Source organism: Schistocerca gregaria, chromosome 5 (assembly GCF_023897955.1).
Source record: "Schistocerca gregaria isolate iqSchGreg1 chromosome 5, iqSchGreg1.2, whole genome shotgun sequence".
Taxonomy (NCBI): Eukaryota; Metazoa; Arthropoda; class Insecta; order Orthoptera; family Acrididae; genus Schistocerca; species Schistocerca gregaria.
The window spans coordinates 589,326,950-589,340,087 of NC_064924.1; the positions used below are offsets into that span (position 1 = coordinate 589,326,950).

At 43.3% G+C, this 13,138-nt stretch overlaps 1 protein-coding gene across 1 annotated transcript in view; it reads left to right on the forward strand.

Moving 5' to 3' along the window:
* The first annotated feature begins 266 nt into the window (after positions 1-266).
* LOC126273417 (uncharacterized) overlaps positions 267-13,138 on the forward strand; it is a 234,972-nt gene continuing 222,100 nt past the window's right edge. Inside the window, exons 1-2 of the mRNA XM_049976969.1 lie at positions 267-288; positions 8,303-8,712. Of these exons, the coding sequence (XP_049832926.1) occupies positions 267-288; positions 8,303-8,712 (432 nt within the window). The remainder of the gene's footprint in view (positions 289-8,302; positions 8,713-13,138) is intronic.

A 13,138-nucleotide genomic window follows, 5' to 3' on the forward strand; every position in this document is an offset into this window, starting at 1 on the left:
CGAACAGATTAACGACAGTAGTCCGATAATGAGAATCCGTCCGACAAACTTTCAAAGCGGCAACGAACTAAGCTGTTTTCAAATGTAGGTACCGTTTCTTGCTCTAGCGAACTACAGTGAACGACTGATAGAAGAAGAACAAGTTATTTCACGTAACCTGTCTGATCTACGTGCCTTTCTACTGTTCAGCAATTTATTTTACTATACCGCTTTCTCTTATCTTATTGCAAAATTGTTTCACAGACGTTATGACATCTACTGTGACCATGGTACCTACTGAAAATCGAGGTAAGACTGCAAACTATCTTAGACTCTACCTAAGCTTATGAGCTTCTATCTATCGTTTCCTAGATACCAAACACGTAACGTTACAGGATATGGAGTAGACTGGCCGCTTCTCATCCATGCGTTTAAATCCGCAATGTAATTTTTATGTTTTCACGATTTAATCCGCGTTGACTTGCCCGTGCTCTGGTTCTATGGCAATTGGGACAAAGTTCTTCAAACGCTTTCGGCTCTCTAATCCTGTACTTTAATCAAAACAATTTCGAGAGACGTATGGAAGATCCTAAAACCCATGAAAGTAGTGCTGGTACCTATCAAAATGGCGGGAACCGACCTCTTCTCCCTCGTTGGCAGTCTGAAACACGGCGTGACCAGAACACAAAATCAGTGGCACTGCCGTACCTTTCTAAATAATACGTCGACACATTACATATTATTCTGAAAGTAATCCGATAATATCGAATTCTGCACGTCTGATCATAATGTTTACCCGAGCTCCTACATAAATTACGTTTCGGACAAAAATCTCGGCATTAAATTATATGAGTTTTCCCTGTTATCTAATATTTATTCTAATTCAGTCTACTGATACACTCGCTTCGTGATTCGAGCGAGCCTTACTGTCATGCTATATATATATATCGCTGTAGTCCTAACTTATTTATTTATAGACACGGACCGTTGCGCAGCATTTTAGCTGCAACATCATTTGCAATAAAATCAAGCCATGTTCCCATTGAGAAGAGAGACTGGGATGATCCAGCGTTCGCTGCCAGTTATTTTTGCTAAGTAGGTGACGTCAAACAGAAAATAACATAGAACACTCCCGTAATACCGTGAGTAACAGCATCCCGGAAGTAATGGGGTCCCCATGTATCGAAATAGCGATCAAAGCACCGACTGTATTGATCATCTACTGGATAATGTGAAATCTGAGCAGATAATGGTCCCTCATTTGCCCACAGCAAGAGCGGTCACAGGATTTTGTTCTTACAGCTTGCGTGTCAGGAATAATATATATTTCGCTGAAAATACTCATACGAACGTATTCCACCGCGTGGGTTCCTAATCTGATATTCGTCTTCCGTATTTCTAGCATTCTTCTTCTACTAATTAAAAACGACTGGCGGGCTACGCAGTAGAAGCAAACGAAGCGAGAAGTACTGGAAACATCTAGAGACCTTGCTAGTATTTGCTACATCATCTGCGATAAAATTGACAATTTTAATAATTCGATGTCGCAAAGAATTATTAAGTTATTTTGAGAAACAATTATCACGTTATGAATATATTTGCCAGAATAAGTTACATCACAAGGAAATTTAATACTCATGAAACACAAATCAGAGGCTTTCACTTGTAAATACCTGAACCACTGCGTGTAATGTCATTCATAACCGATTTAAAATATTACTCAGCTTTCTGTCAGTACTGTCACAACTAGTATCAGATCCTTTTTTATCATTAGTGTTGCTGCGTACGAGGCAATGTACTAGACACTAGTAGTGCCGCACGAAATGTTCACTAATTTTTATTGCAGCTGTCACCACTATTCTTTTCCTGTTCACATAAATGTTAGCAAATCCGACACACGGTACTCGTAAACAGCTCCCTTAATAAATTATTACCTTTGTTCGACGCCACGAAAAATTTATGGATGACGCGGATTGTAAGAAATTTTCATTTTACCAACAGGCAATTGATCTGAACACACTATTATACAGGGTGGTCCATTAATAGTGACCAGGCCAAATATGTCACGAAATAAACATGAAACGAAAACACTACAAAGAACGAAACTCGTGTAGGTGGAAGGGGGAAACCAGATGGCGCTATGGTTGGTCCGTTATAAGTCGCTGCAATAGTCAAACGGATATCAACTGCGTTTTTTTTTAAAAAAAGAGCCCCCATTTTTTATTATTTATCTCTATTCCAATTTTCAATACAGGTTCCTAAATTCTCGCAACCGAGGTGATGGAAACCATTTTCTGATGTGTGGAGAATAATATCTTACGGTGGTTCTAAATATTCGTAGTTAATGTCTTTCTTTAAATTTGTAACCCATATTTCTTATACGTTTTTAAGTTTATGAGACTGCCTATGTCAGAAACGTACAGCTTTGTCCCAAGTATCTAGGCAGAGACAAAGGCGTAAAAGCTTTTATAATGTAGCCATGCTTCACTCTTGAAGTCACAAAATATTGTCACTTCTTCCTGTCAGCTACATTTGGATCCAGAACGCTTACTGTATGCAGTGAGGAGCGGAAGTACGTATCAGCACTTGCATAGTAAATATTTTTCCACTCCTCGATTATTTGCACTTGTCAGATTGTGCTTGTCTTCATATTATCAGACTGCCGTTTCAAATGGAAAGACGTGTCACATAACTGTTTCTTGTTTAGTACAGTAACGACTGCCGATTCCTTTATTTCGCCCAATCTCTGTACATTTCCCCAAACTGTGTTTTTTTTTTGTTTTTGTTTAATAGGCACTTAGAAACTTAGACAACAGCGGATACAATTTCTTCATCACATCGTTTTACGTGCAAAGTGAACGAGATTCAGGTGATACCTTCTTGTTATTATTCGTTGGATGAATAGAACATATATTAGTGTTGTGATAATGTCCGTAAAATTAAAACTTTTGGAAGAGTATGAGAGCCACTCACAATTCGTACGAAATCGACAACTGGGTTTAGCACAGAGGAATCCTACAAATTATGACTGAAGTAACCGTAGAGGAGTTCACACTGAAGAAAATGCTTGCCCAAACACTTGAAGAAGATGAGCCTATCAGCATGTTGAAGCAAACGGCCTCGCCGCAGTGGTAACACCGGTCCCCATCAGATCACCGAAGTTGAAATCTTGTTGGGTGGGCTACCTATCATATGGATCGTCCAGTCTGTCGAGCGCTGTTGGCAAGCGGGTTGCATTCAGAAATTATGATTCAAATTGATGAACTACTTGATTCAGAAGGGCCGGACGCGGTGGACGAGCGGTTCTAGGCTCTTCAGTCCGGAACATCGCAGCTGCTGCAGTCCCATGTTCGAATCCTGCCTCGGGCACGGATGTGTGTGATGTCCTTAGGTTAGTTAGATTAAGTAGTTATAAGTATAGGGGACTGTTGACCTCAGATGTTAAGTCCCATAGTGCTTAGATCCATTTGAACCATTGATTGAGAAGAAGCGGCTCCAGTCTCGTAAACTGATATCCGAAAAGGAGAGCGTTGTGTTGACAGCATGCCCTCCATATCAGCATCCGGTATCGCCTGTAGGCTAAGGATGACATGGCTGCCGGTCGGTGCCATTGAACCTTCATGGCCTGTTCGGAAGCTCCGTAAGTAACAGCCGCTGCGGAACTTTAGTTACGGAGTGAAGAATAAACTCACAGGTAGATGTGTACTGAAACGCACATTGGCAATGAATCAAACCTTAGACAAGTATCGGAGCAAAATACTATCAACGAACCTGAGTAAACTTCAGAAGGTTGAGTTACAGAAGAAGCAGAGTGTTGGCTCCTTTCTTCATAGAATTTCCATTAGTTCCTTTGAGTCTGGGATATATTTTTTGAGATTTGAAAAGAGCAGAGGTCAGACCTACTTACACAAATAAAACCGAAAGTGACCCACGAGCTACCGTCCTATACATCACATTTACTTGTAAGAGAATATTCGAAGATGCTCACAGTTCATACACTATGAATAATGTGGAACAAAACAGCTTTCACCGTGAAAATCACTATAGGTTACAGAAACATGAATCACATGAAACTCAGACGAGCTCTTTGCACCCATACTGACATCAGTAATATAGCACATGGCATCAGGTTGATGTAATGTTTGTAGCCTACAGAAAAGTTTTCGATGCGGTACGCATCATCCATTCTGAAGAAATTCGTACCCAGGTTTGCGACTAGATCAATACTTACCGACAAGCAAGACGCACATCTTTTTTATGGGCGGCGGGTCTTCTAAAGGCAGTGAAGTGATGTCAGTTGTGTCCCAGTCCTGGCGTCCTTAGCCGCGAATGCGTTGCTTGGATATTAATGAACGCAGCACAACAGGTCAAATTTGGACCTCTAGCTCTTCTGAATTAGCCTTTGTGAGTTCCTTGCTCCTACTTTTATTTATCATACATTACACTTTTATCCTACGAACTTCTTTACTCAAAAATTTAGAGTTTTACAGATGTACAAGATGTGTTAGCACTATTTTTTTGGAAATATTATTTGGTCTCCCTACTTTTTATTAGCTGTAGCGATGACGCTGACGATGCAGTTATTCGAATTTCCTTCTGAACCATGTGCAATTCGGCAGTGTTTTGCCTCCATGTACTGTCAACTCTTGAAAGCTAAGAATAACAAAGTGGATTGTATCATTGAGGTACCTATTGCGCTATGTAATTTATAACAAAATGCAGTATCGTGATTGTTTATTTCAAAATGCAGTGTTAAATACATCTTTGTGCAATAGCCGAGCGGAGTGGCCTTGCGATTTGAGGCGCCATGTCAGGGATTGCGAGGCCCTTTCTGCCGGAGGTTCGAGTCCTGTCTTGGGCATGGGTGTGTGTGTTGTTCATAGCATAAGTTAGTTTAAGTTACTTTAAGTAGTGTGTAAGTCTAGGCATCGATGACCTCAGAAGTTTGGTCGCTTAAGAAATCAGACAAAATTGAACATCTGATTTTGGTCCAACACAGGAATCACGTGAAAATCATCAGATATGGTTGGCGATAATGTAGAATGGAGAGATTATTAGCAATGTCACATAAAGTTGCTTCGGAGATTCCAATAGTAGATCCCCTTTTTAACCCTGTCTTCACCAAATACCAAGTTATTCGTATCAGTTCATAATTTTACCTTACATCGGTTGTAAATAGAACCTAATTATCAATAAATTATTAATTTAATGATCACTTTCATATTTTGTTTATGGGTGTTTCTAACGGTGGGCGATGTATGGCCGAACAGGGTTAAAATTAAAAATGTGAACTATAACAGATATTACACACATCACACACTGGTCTCCATTGACGGAGGGTAGTTTTCAACAAAACACCATTTGAAATTATGTCATCAAAGCACATTCATGAATATGTTCTGCATGTGTTACTTTCGTGCGTAACTTACGCGTATTGATTTCAAAACCAAAGTTACACGTTTCACCCTACGCTAAAACTATTATGCAATAACAGTGATGTCTTGCCAGGAGAGAGTACATGTGCAAGATTTCTCTCAGCCTAAGTTCTGTTCGTATACAGATGACGGGTCTGTCACAGTGGCTCAGCGATTGGCCACATACTCCAAATGGGAATCCACGGGCCACTACGATTCTTGTTGGTAAACGGTTCCGCGTAAAATAGAGATCAAATTCAAACCCATTCATCCGTCAGGTGGTTCCAACAATTTGCCCTAGGGCGCACGGACATAGATGAACCTCATCTAGAAGTCCAGTTATTTTCAAGTGTTTGGCGATGTGGAAGAACATCCCGGGAGGGAGTGGGATTGGGTGGGGGGGTGGGGGGGGCTGGAATACATTTACCAGCAATGAGGACGTTCACAAAGCTGCCATTACATGACTACATGACCAAGGGGAGGATTTCTACCGTAGAGAACCCTAACGATTAGTAGTACGTATCCATCGTTGTTTACAAAGAATTGGTTACGATGTTGAAAAATAGTGTCACATTTCTTTATCTTTTTGAAGTGTAGTGCAGCAGTCATTAAAAGTTAATTGGTCCGCCATTATAATGTGTAACTTACTATCTGAAGCACTTCGGACATCCAGGCAGAATACCTGTACGAACTATAAAGCGCTTATGTAGCGGAGAAGGTTAGTGTTTAACACTCCGTCGACAAGGAGGTCATTAGAGACGGAGGACAACTCGGATTAGGGAAGGATGGAGAAGGAAAGCTTACGTTTCGAAAGAACCATCTCGTCCCTTGCCCTAAGTCGTTGTAGCGAAATTATGGAAAACCTAAATCAGGATGGTTGTTTGAAATGTCGCCCTCCGAATGTAAGTCAAATGTGCTAACCAATCTGCTGCCCCGTTAGGTGCGTATGTAGCAGCAGCATACGTAGCACCAACACTGCACTAATAAGACTGAGCCTGTCGGCAAGCGCCCCCCCCCCCCCTACCAACCACCAGTACACCTATACACCTAGCACTCCTTATACAGCGCGAATCAAGGAGACCCCATATGAATGGAATATTGTACGTGAAATTCATTGAAATTTAGCATTTACTGTTTTCTACTCCATAATGTTCTATGAACTTTCCTGAAAATTTTGGTATACAATACATTAAAATAAGACAAGTGTGAGACTTTGAAATAGTACTTTGAACGTTGACGTGTGACTATGAAATTTCGTGGTTACACATATACTTCACAGTTCAGCAGTCATGCTTTGCAACTACAGTTTAGAAGGCTGTGAATTGCTTTGCTTTATCTCTCCGCAAATAAGGCACTCTGTCTCAAAACTGTACTCCCTTCTTATCCTCCCTTCATCATAGTTAACAAAGACGAGCTTTCGTTTTGGCAGCGTCTGTGAAGTCTTCTCTTTACTTTCTCTATTTGAATCAGTAACTCGTTCCTCTCTCTTGAGTTGTTTTCTCGCTTTCTTTTGTTGTCGTCTGAATCGTATGGATATCAATCTGTCACTTCTTTCTGCTCTTCTTCTCCTTTTAACGATCTTCCTCTTTGAATCATTAGTCACCTGCACCAAACACTTGGTGTAAATATAGGCAACCTGAATTCTCTGGGACCCTGCATGAATTTACACATAAACATTGTCTTCCTTTGGCAGTAATGGAAGCTACAAAACCTATTTACAGAGATTAGACAATTCCTGAGATACTAAAGAAGTGTTTACATGGGAAGACCTAAAATGTGAATGAGACCTTAAATAATGTTGTGTGGTGCCGTGTGCCTAAAAATGTATTTTTTGGCCTTATTACTCTTAAGATATCAATGTCTGATGCTGTAATAACTTTTAATGGTGGGAAATATGAAAGACTTAAGGTTCTAGAGAAGCTAAAGGAACACAGCAAATGACTCTGGGAAATGATGGATGAGCTTCGTGTACGTGAAGCAGAGTTAGCATCCCAGCAAATTACAAAAGACCCAAGAAAGAAAAGGAGGGAATAAGTACTGGGCTGTTATGACACTGAAGAAGACACAGACTGTGGGCCAAGGCAATTCCAGTGAATAAAAGACGACGAAATCCAAGTTTGTATTAGAATTTGTAATGAAAAAGTTTTAAACCTCAATATCTCTAAACTAAATTTTTTGCGATAAATAACCCATTTTCTAAAAAAACTACTTATGGTAGAAACTTGGTGTTTTCATAGCATACCAAGTGTGAGATTCAACACACATGGAACCAGAATAATTAAAATATCCTTAGCTGTTTTGTTTTTATCTTCATTTATTTACAAATTTCTGTAATCAATTGAGTGTTTTTTTAAAAAAAGATAACATGCACCATAATACAATTTTAGTAATAATCTAGTTCAGTGAATGTAGGAAACTACATTCAATGATTATCGAAAACTGTAAATTGCTGTCTTAAATGTTTCACAGAATTCGATAATTTAAGTTTCGAGGCATAGGACATACAATGTCCCCATAATAATACACCATGCGCTCCCAACGCCACAACGGCCGACGTTATTCTGTTTGACGGAGAGTGAGTGAGTGAAAGAGAGAGAGAGAGAGAGAGAGAGAGAGAGAGAGAGAGAGAGAGAGATCGTGATCGTCCAATCAACATTTGTTCGTGACAAGGAAATGTTCAATGAATACTATTGATAATGCAGCTCACACTGCAATCAAAATCAGTGTAAAAAAAGGATAAAAGTTCAATTACAATACTGTAGTACACACTGTGACAACTACACACAATTTCCCAATTAAACGTCATCTGTAAAGTTTTTTCTCGTAACTGAAAAGCTAATCTAAGCTGTTTAAATCTCTATCACAGCTCTAATGTTCCGTGACGTATGGACTGTCATCTTTCTGCACAGGTTGGCACAGCCACTACCACAGCAACCACCTCCACCATCCGGACCACCAGCACCATCACCGCCACAAACAGCACGAGCACCATTACGGCCACTTCCAGCCGCCTGTGCCGGACGGCATCAGTCACCGCCTCCACACTGGGGACAGCGACGGGGGCGGCGACGGAGGCGGAGGTGGAGGCGGAGAGCTCGTTAAGAGCAAGCAGTGGTGGCCGCCGGACAACGCCATCGTGCTGCCAGCACCACGCACGGCCGCTGAATCTCCGACAGACGAGAAGGACGGCGGATCCGGCGGGGGCGGTAGCGGGGGCGGCGGAGCCGTGTTCCTCTCGGAGAACTGCACGGTGGTGCTGGCGCAGACTGGCACCACGCCGCGACTCCACTGCGAGGTCGCCGACGTCGGCGAGAGCGTCGTAAGTAACCCCCAGTTTACATAGTCGACTAATCATACAGTGCTTCATTACAACTGTGTGATTGACAAGAAACGTACAGTGATAATTAGCGAATTCTCAAACAGAGACGAGAGTGCATGCATGAAGGAGGCATAGTAGGCAGTCGAAGGAGGCATAGTAAGAACCCACATGTCCTTAGCATATCTAAAAATTGGCTAGATTCAAGAACGGTATTAGACTTCTTGCTAACGATTCTGCTGTCTGTAGTACTGCATAGCCATTCGGACGATCGCAAAGAAGGTCAATAAATGAAAGACAGTATTTTTAACACACAAAAAGATCCCGAGAGTATACAATAACAGGATAAGTGACAAAAATTTCGAGCACTTCACAGTGTTTAAACTGAGCTTCGACATGAAATGACACAAAAACATAAAGCCAGTAACAGAGAAGGTGAATGGGACACTTGGGCTTCTCAGAGTGCTTCTGCGAAAGCCAAGGCATCTGTTAAAAGAACACTTATCGATTTCCTCATGCGATCAGTTTTGTTATTCTAGAATTTAGCGCATTCATCAGAAAAGCATGACAATAGACATCGAAGGAATTCAAATTATTGCTGCTAGGGTTATAATAGACCGTTGCATCCGACAAAAAATTACTGTGTAACAGAATCTGGTTGAAAATACGACCGAAAAATGGAATCTTCGAAAGAAATGCGATATTTTCCGTGTTGGCTCAGTTCAGAGAACCTGCCTCCGTGGGAGATGGTGAGTTTGCGACAATTCTCGTTCCTCCATCGTAAATCTCGCTTCCTGATAATAAGAGTAAGATAAGACTGCGACATTTTTGACAGACACCGTTCCCTCACTTAATAAGCAAATACAATAGGACGATAAATTCCTATTATAGGTACGACGAAACTATATCCGAAAGGGACACCAAGCGGAGTCCGCAGCTGTGATACATATTATGTAAACTGAAACTGGGGATAAACGAGAGGAAAGGAACTATTGACGTCAGCCGCATCGGAACTTTAATCTGCGCGAGGGGTGACATTGTTTGCAGGATCGGAATTCGAACGGGGGATCCCCTGCTTACGAGGCAGTTGCATCAGCCTCAGCGCCACCTAGAGACAGTGTTTATCGCAAATGCAAGCAGTATCCCGGCACGCCTATGGGCATACTTACACTCCCACCCAACTGCTATCACCATCCATGTCCTCCATGCTAGCTAAATTTAGATTCCCCGCTAGAGGTCGAACTTCTATCTCTGCCGAAAGTGGTGGATTCATTTCACATGCGTAGAGATTGTTCTTTCGGACGTGTCCGAAAGGACCCACACCGCACTTTCATATTATTCATAAAGTCTGCGCGAGTTAGACAATTTTATTAGCACAGTATCAGCCCAAGCATAGCTTATCGTTAAATCATGATGGAGCCGCACTAGGCACAAATCCTCTGGTTTTTCCTTTTCTTTTCTTTCGAGTTATTGCCTTTCGGTTCGTGTCGATTTAGCCATTTCAATGGAAGGACTATATGACAGTGTATTGAAGACGATAATCTTCTCAGTTAAAACTACGATAGGAAAGTAAGGAAAGTACTTCTTCAGCGGAAATAATCTCCAGTCTGCCAGGGAATCGAAGCACCCCCCCTTCGGTTACAAATCTGCCGCACTGACCCTGCACCTACAGAGGCAGACCATCCACTGTGCCCAACTACTGAGTCGCGTCTCTTCCAATCATGGCTCGTCGCCCCAATGCCCAAAATTTTTGGTGACAGTGATGTCAGTCACTACAGTTTACCAAATATGGTCTGTTCATATTGATACCACTGTCAACGTTTCCATGAAATCGAGACAAGCTCTAAACGGTACTGATATGGATCTTCTGAATTCGCTACTGACCACCACGATATAATATAAGGTGGACTATTTTTACAGTTACCGTATTCAGATGAAAGACTGGTCTGCAGGAAACAAAATGAAGGGGGTGTCCTCCCCATGAAGCTACGACTTATCTTCGAGTTCTTTCTCAGTATCCTTGCACCTACTTGTACGCTCTGCAGATCCCGCTGGCTACACCCACCATGCTGCCTGGCGATACTGAGGTCTGCTAGCCGGGTTCACCTTTCCACGTGCCTCTTCTCGTTCAGTCACCTCTGATTAAATTCTGTTAGGCTCTCTGATCAATCAGCAAGTTTTCCTACTAATTACTTTCCTTAATTAGTATACTTTTGTGAAAATGTTTATTTCATATGTGTTTGAAATCTTATCGGACTTAACTGCTAAGGTCACCAGTCCCTAAGCTTACACACTATTTAACCTAAATTACCTTAAGGAACAAGTACACGCACCCACGCCCGAGGGAGGACTCAACCTCCGCCGGGACCAGCCGTACAGTCCATGACTGCAGCGCCTGAGACCGCTCGGCTAATCCCGCGCGGCTGTAAATGTTTACTTCGTTTAATTATCAACTTGAACTTGCACAGTGTTACGATATTGCACAGCTGTCTCTCATGACGCTAAAATTTCCAATATGTCGCTTCCTCTACACTCCTGGATATTGAAATAAGAACACCGTTAATTCATTGTCCCAGGAGGGGGAAACTTTGTTGACACATTCCTGGGGTCAGATACATCACATGATCACACTGACAGAACCACAGGCACAAGGACACAGGCAACAGAGCATGCACAATGTCGGCACTAGTACAGTGTATATCCACCTTTCGCAGCAATGCAGGCTGCTATTCTCCCATGGAGACGATCGTGGAGATGCTGGATGTAGTCCTGTGGAACGGCTTGCCATGCCATTTCCACCTGGCGCCTCAGTTGGACCAGCGTTCGTGCTGGACGTGCAGACCGCGTGAGACGACGCTTCATCCAGTCCCAAACATGCTCAATGGGGGCAGATCCGGAGATCTTGAGGGCCTGGGTAGTTGACTTACACCTTCTAGAGCACGTAGGGTGGCACGGGATACATGCGGACGTGCACTGTCCTGTTGGAACAGCAAGTTCCCTTGCCGGTCTAGGAATGGTAGGACGATGGGTTCGATGACAGTTTGAATGTACCGTGCACTATTCAGTGTCCCCTCGACGATCACCAGAGGTGTACGGCCAGTGTAGGAGATCGCTCCCCACACCATGATGCCGGGTGTTGGCCCTGTGTGCCTCGGTCGTATGCAGTCCTGATTGTGGCGCTCACCTGCACGGCGCCAAACACGCATACGACCATCATTGGCACCAAGGCAGAAGCGACTCTCATCGCTGAAGACGAAACGTCTCCATTCGTCCCTCCATTCACGCCTGTCGCGACACCACTGGAGGCGGACTGCACGATGTTGGGGCGTGAGCGGAAGACGGCCTAACGGTGGGCGGGACCGTAGCCCAGCTTCATGGAGACGGTTGCGAATGGTCCTCGCCGATACCCCAGGAGCAACAGTGTCCCTAATTTGCTGGGAAGAGGCGGTGCGGTCCCCTACTGCACTGCGTAGTATCCTACGGTCTTGGCGTGCATCCGTGCGTCGCTGCGGTCCGGTCCCTGGTCGACGGGCACGTGCACCTTCCGCCGACCACTGGCGACAACATCGATGTACTGTGGAGACCTCACGCCCGACGTGTTGAGCAATTCGGCGGTACGTCCACCCGGCCTCCCGCATGCCCACTATACGCCCTCGCTCAAAGTCCATCAGCTGCACATACGGTTCACGTCCAAGCTGTCGCGTCATGCTACCAGTGTTAAAGATTGCATTGGAGCTCCGTATGCCACGGCAAACTGGCTGACACTGACGGCGGTGGTGCACAAATGCTGCGCAGCTAACGCCATTCGACGGCCACCACCGCGGTTCCTGGTGTGTCCGCTGTGCCGTGCGTGTGTTCATTGCTTGTACAGCCCTCTCGCAGTGTGCGGAGCAAGTATGGTGGGTCTGACACACCGGTGTCAATGTGTTCTTTTGTCCATTTCCAGGAGTGTATAATATTCCATTCAAATTTGACGTTAGTATGAGTAGCGGTTAGGTACTCGCAACTTCGTTTTTGCAGTGTGTACCTGGAGACAGCTCAAAGAAATGCCGCTCCATTCGACAGAGAACATTTGTTTTCCATTTGAAACGATATGATTTGTCAAGGTAAATTTCATGTGCCAATTCAATATAATAGCCAGAAATTACTTTAGTGCGATATTCGAATGGCGTGGAAATCGGTAGATGTGACGTATATAGGGACTACATAGACAAATTAGATGATTAATTCAACAGAAAGAGCTTTATAAATTGATCAAGTCAGTACCGCGTTTGTTCACCTGTGGCCAATATGCAAGCAGTTATTCGGATTCGGGGTAATTGATAGAATTATTCGAAGTCCCCCCGAGGGATATGGTGCCAAATTCTGTCCAACTGAATGGTACTTCGACGATATTGTATGCTTCGTTTTGTTGCCCTTCACAACAAGC